At 49.1% G+C, this 2,103-nt stretch overlaps 1 protein-coding gene across 1 annotated transcript in view; it reads left to right on the top strand.

Moving 5' to 3' along the window:
- Window positions 1-2,103, top strand: part of RABEPK (Rab9 effector protein with kelch motifs) — a 33,754-nt gene that overhangs the window by 20,178 nt on the left and 11,473 nt on the right. The window contains exon 6 of the mRNA XM_011988699.1: window positions 1,108-1,279. Coding sequence (XP_011844089.1) covers window positions 1,108-1,279 — 172 coding nt within the window. The remainder of the gene's footprint in view (window positions 1-1,107; window positions 1,280-2,103) is intronic.

Here is a 2,103-nt window from a genome sequence, read left to right on the forward strand (position 1 = left end):
TAAAAAATACAAAAAACTAGCCGGGCGAGGTGGCGGGCGCCTGTAGTCCCAGCTACTCGGGAGGCTGAGGCAGGAGAATGGCGTGAACCCGGGAGGCGAAGCTTGCAGTGAGCTGAGATCCGGCCACTGCATTCCAGCCTGGGCAACAGAGCGAGACTCTGTCTCAAAAAAAAAAAAAAAAGAAGAAAGAGATAGACACTTGGCAGACCATTTGGCTAATTGTGAAGCCAATTTGCTTGGAGGAGTAGCAGTATGATGTGGTGGTTAAGGGCACAGATGAGGGTCTCTGCTTTGCTAGGCACTAACTATGACCTTGGACAAGTGACTTAATCTCTCTCTGCCTCTGTGTTCTGTCACACTGGATAATAATAGTTTCTACCTTGTTAATTTGTCAAGGATTTTAATAAACTCAGTATCTGGCACATAATTAATGCTCAATAATTGTGGTAGTTGGTGTAGTTAAGGTTTGGCAAAGGGAAATCGGTTGTAGAACCCTGGCCTTTTGATTTTCAACAGTGGTATCCATTGAAATAAAATACAGTGAGAATTTGGAAAACTTCTGTCAAAGAGGGTGATTTTATTTTATTTTATTTTTTTGAGACAGAGTCTCGCTCTGTTGCCGAGGCTGGAGTGCAGTGGTGCAATCTCAGCTCACTGCAACCTCCGCCTCCTGGGTTCAAGCGATTCTTCTGCCTCAACCTCCTGTGGAGCTGGGATTACAGGTCCCCACTACCATGCCTGGCTAATTTTAGTAGAGATGGGGTTTCACCCGATGTTGGCCAGGCTGGTCTTGAACTCCTGACCTCAAGTGATCCGCCTGCCCTGGCCTCCCAAAGTGCTGGGATTACAGGCAAGAGCCACTGCACCCAGCCTGACCCCATTCTTGTACTTACGGCTTTTAAATCTTGGGGATTTTGGACTGTCTTGGCAAATCCTAAGTATCATCTTCATTCTTCCTTGATGTTTGTGAGTATGAGATCCCTGCCCAAAACTATGCTGTCCCCACTTGGGATTGGAGTTTGAAAACTGACTTCACTCAGCCCCAGAGTCAAGGTCAGAAGCCCCTCAACCTCGGTATTTTAAGTGCCTTCATTCTCTCTGGCCCAGAAACCAAGATGTGGACCACGCCAGAAGTGACCAGCCCCCCACCATCCCCAAGAACATTCCACACATCATCCGCAGCCATTGGAAACCAGCTGTATGTCTTTGGGGGCGGAGAGAGAGGTGCCCAGCCTGTGCAGGACACGAAGCTGCACGTGTTTGACGCAAGTATGGACTGGTGGGCACCTTGGGGCTGGTCAGGGCCATCCCAGTCTACAAATTACCTAATATAGGAAGCAGAAGTTAAAAAAGGAAAGCCTGCCGGGCGCGGTGGCTCACACCTGTAATCCCAGCACTTTCGGAGGCCAAGGCGGGCGGATCACAAGGTCAGGAGATCGAGACCATGGTGAAACCCCATCTCTACTAAAAATACAAAAAATTAGCCAGGCGCGGTGGCGGGCGCCTGTAGTCCCAGCTACTTGGGAGGCTGAGGCAGGAGAATGGCAGGAACCCGGGAGGCGGAGCTTGCAGTGAGCTGAGATTGTGCCACTGCGCTCCTGCCAGGGGGACAGAGTGAGACTCTGTCTCCAAAAAAAAAAAAAAAAAAGAAAGCCTGACTGTTTCATTCTAGACTTCTTTGTTATATCTCTTACCTGGTATCTTTTTCCCACAGCAAAATTGGCATTTAAAAAGGGATGGTGAGGCCTGGTGCGGTGGCTCACACCTGTAATCCCAGAGCTTTGGGAGGCTGAGGCAAGTGGATCACTTAAGGTCAGGAGTTTGAGACAGCCTGGCCGACATACCTTGTCTCTACTAAAAATAAAAAAGTATCCAGGCATGATGGCACGCACCTGTAATCCCAGTTACTGAGGAGGCTGAGGCAGGAGAATCGCTTAAACCCAGGAGGAGGAGGTTTCAGTGAGCCAAGATGGGGCCACTGCACTCAGCCTGGGTAACAGAGCAATACCTCTGTCTCAAGAAATAAATAAATAAATAAATAAAACTAAAAAGATAGGCCGGGCACGGTGGCTCACACCTGTAATCCCAGCACTTTGGGACGCC

Source organism: Mandrillus leucophaeus, unplaced genomic scaffold, assembly GCF_000951045.1.
Source record: "Mandrillus leucophaeus isolate KB7577 unplaced genomic scaffold, Mleu.le_1.0 Scaffold335, whole genome shotgun sequence".
Lineage (NCBI taxonomy): Eukaryota > Metazoa > Chordata > Mammalia > Primates > Cercopithecidae > Mandrillus > Mandrillus leucophaeus.